General features: G+C 37.1%; 1 protein-coding gene across 1 annotated transcript in view; it reads left to right on the top strand.

Annotated features, from left to right (window-relative positions):
• Positions 1-1,273, top strand: part of NDUFA9 (NADH:ubiquinone oxidoreductase subunit A9) — a 19,307-nt gene extending 18,034 nt beyond the window's left edge. The window contains exon 11 of the mRNA XM_035312279.1: positions 138-1,273. Coding sequence (XP_035168170.1) covers positions 138-308 — 171 coding nt within the window. The 3' untranslated portion in view covers positions 309-1,273. The remainder of the gene's footprint in view (positions 1-137) is intronic.
• Positions 1,274-1,617: the final 344 nt, after the last annotated feature.

Raw genomic sequence — 1,617 nt, 5'->3', positions numbered from 1 at the left:
TCTACACTGGGGTGATATTAAAACATAATTTTTGTATTTTTTTATTTTTTTTTGTGTTTTTTTGTTTTTTTTTTTTTTAACCCCCCCCCCCCCCCCCCCCCTTTTTTTTTTCCCCTCCTTTTCCTTTCTTCTTAAAGTTTCACATAACAGACATGACGTTTCCTGACCTTCCTGGTTTGGAAGACCTTGGTATTCAACCAACACCTCTAGAACAAAAAGCAATTGAAGTTCTGCGCCGTCACCGGAGATACCGCTGGTTGGATGCTGAGCTGGAGGAGGCAAAACCAGCAAAGACATACAACATGTAAACAGTTGCTTAGATGGTTACTTAACACTTCCTAAACTGTCTTTGTATGACCTAATTTGTTTGGAGAACTGTGTACATACCGAGTAAAATATGTTAATCATAAGCTGTATTTTGCCAGTGTTTTCTTTTTAATTATGGAAGACTGTAGCACAGTTCTCTTTAAAATGTCATGATAGCAAATTTGCGTATTATTCCTTAGTTGGTGAGCATTGAAGTATTTTATCTGGCATAAGTTGAAATTGGTGGGGAAACTGAGTGGGACTGAGAATGGGAATAAAACAAGTGACAGAGCACCTTGTATTTTCACCTCAGAGCTTGCTTCCTACTATTTGCCTTTGTTGGATGTGACAATAGGAGAGAAGGAACTGAGACAAGTTGGACAAATAATCACAGTGTCAAAGGTAGAAGCCTAATGGTGGAGGAGAAATTCAAGGTGTAGATTGGGACTGAATAGGTTACAAAAAAGGAGAGTGGGAAGAAGAATGGACAAATTGAAAAGAACAAAAAGGTCAAGGTTAGGAAAAGCATTAAAAAAGTCTCTTGATTAACTCGTGATGATTGCTGGACCCAAAGATCAGAATCTTGGTGTGTGTGTTGTTGCTGAAGTACTGTGAAACTCCTGGACAAAGTGTTTCTTTAATTTCAACAGCTGCTGCATTTTGCTCTTCCACAAAAACCTACTGCTGCTAATGTTTACCTTGTTGGGAAGAGTTAGATTCTTGTAATAATATTTACTGATTCTGCCTACCATGTGTTTGATTTGGCTCTCATGCATAGTTTACTTTTCTTTTGATAACGTAAATTTATTCACTTGAAAATAAACCTGCCAATTCAAACCTTCAAAAGATAGACAAACTGGAAGTGCATATTGTTAATAATTTGATCCTTATATTATTTTTATTTACTTGAGTAAATCCTTTTTTCCATAAGACCCTAGCTTTAAATAAATAGCCTTGATTGTACTCATTTAATATGTATGGCTTATGCTTGATTTATGCATGCTATCCACACCCTGCTGGGAAAACTAGTATTTCAGAGCTGTTTCACAGGAGCCATGTAGAGTACAGATAGAAATATGCAATTATCATGATAGTCCTGCACAGATAATGAGCAGTTTCCATTTTCAGATGGCAAACAGGCATAAAAAGTTCTCAAAGGTACTACTGTAATGATAGATGCCAGTTCTGAGAATGAGGGGAAAAAACACTTTTACAGTAAGCATTTTAAGTACAGCTTTCTGATCTTCTATGACAAAGTGACGCACTGGGTGGATGAGGGAAAGGCTGTGGATGTGGTCTACCTTGACTTCA

This window comes from Oxyura jamaicensis, chromosome 1 (genome assembly GCF_011077185.1).
Source record: "Oxyura jamaicensis isolate SHBP4307 breed ruddy duck chromosome 1, BPBGC_Ojam_1.0, whole genome shotgun sequence".
Lineage (NCBI taxonomy): Eukaryota > Metazoa > Chordata > Aves > Anseriformes > Anatidae > Oxyura > Oxyura jamaicensis.
This window is presented reverse-complemented; position numbering and strand designations above follow the sequence as displayed.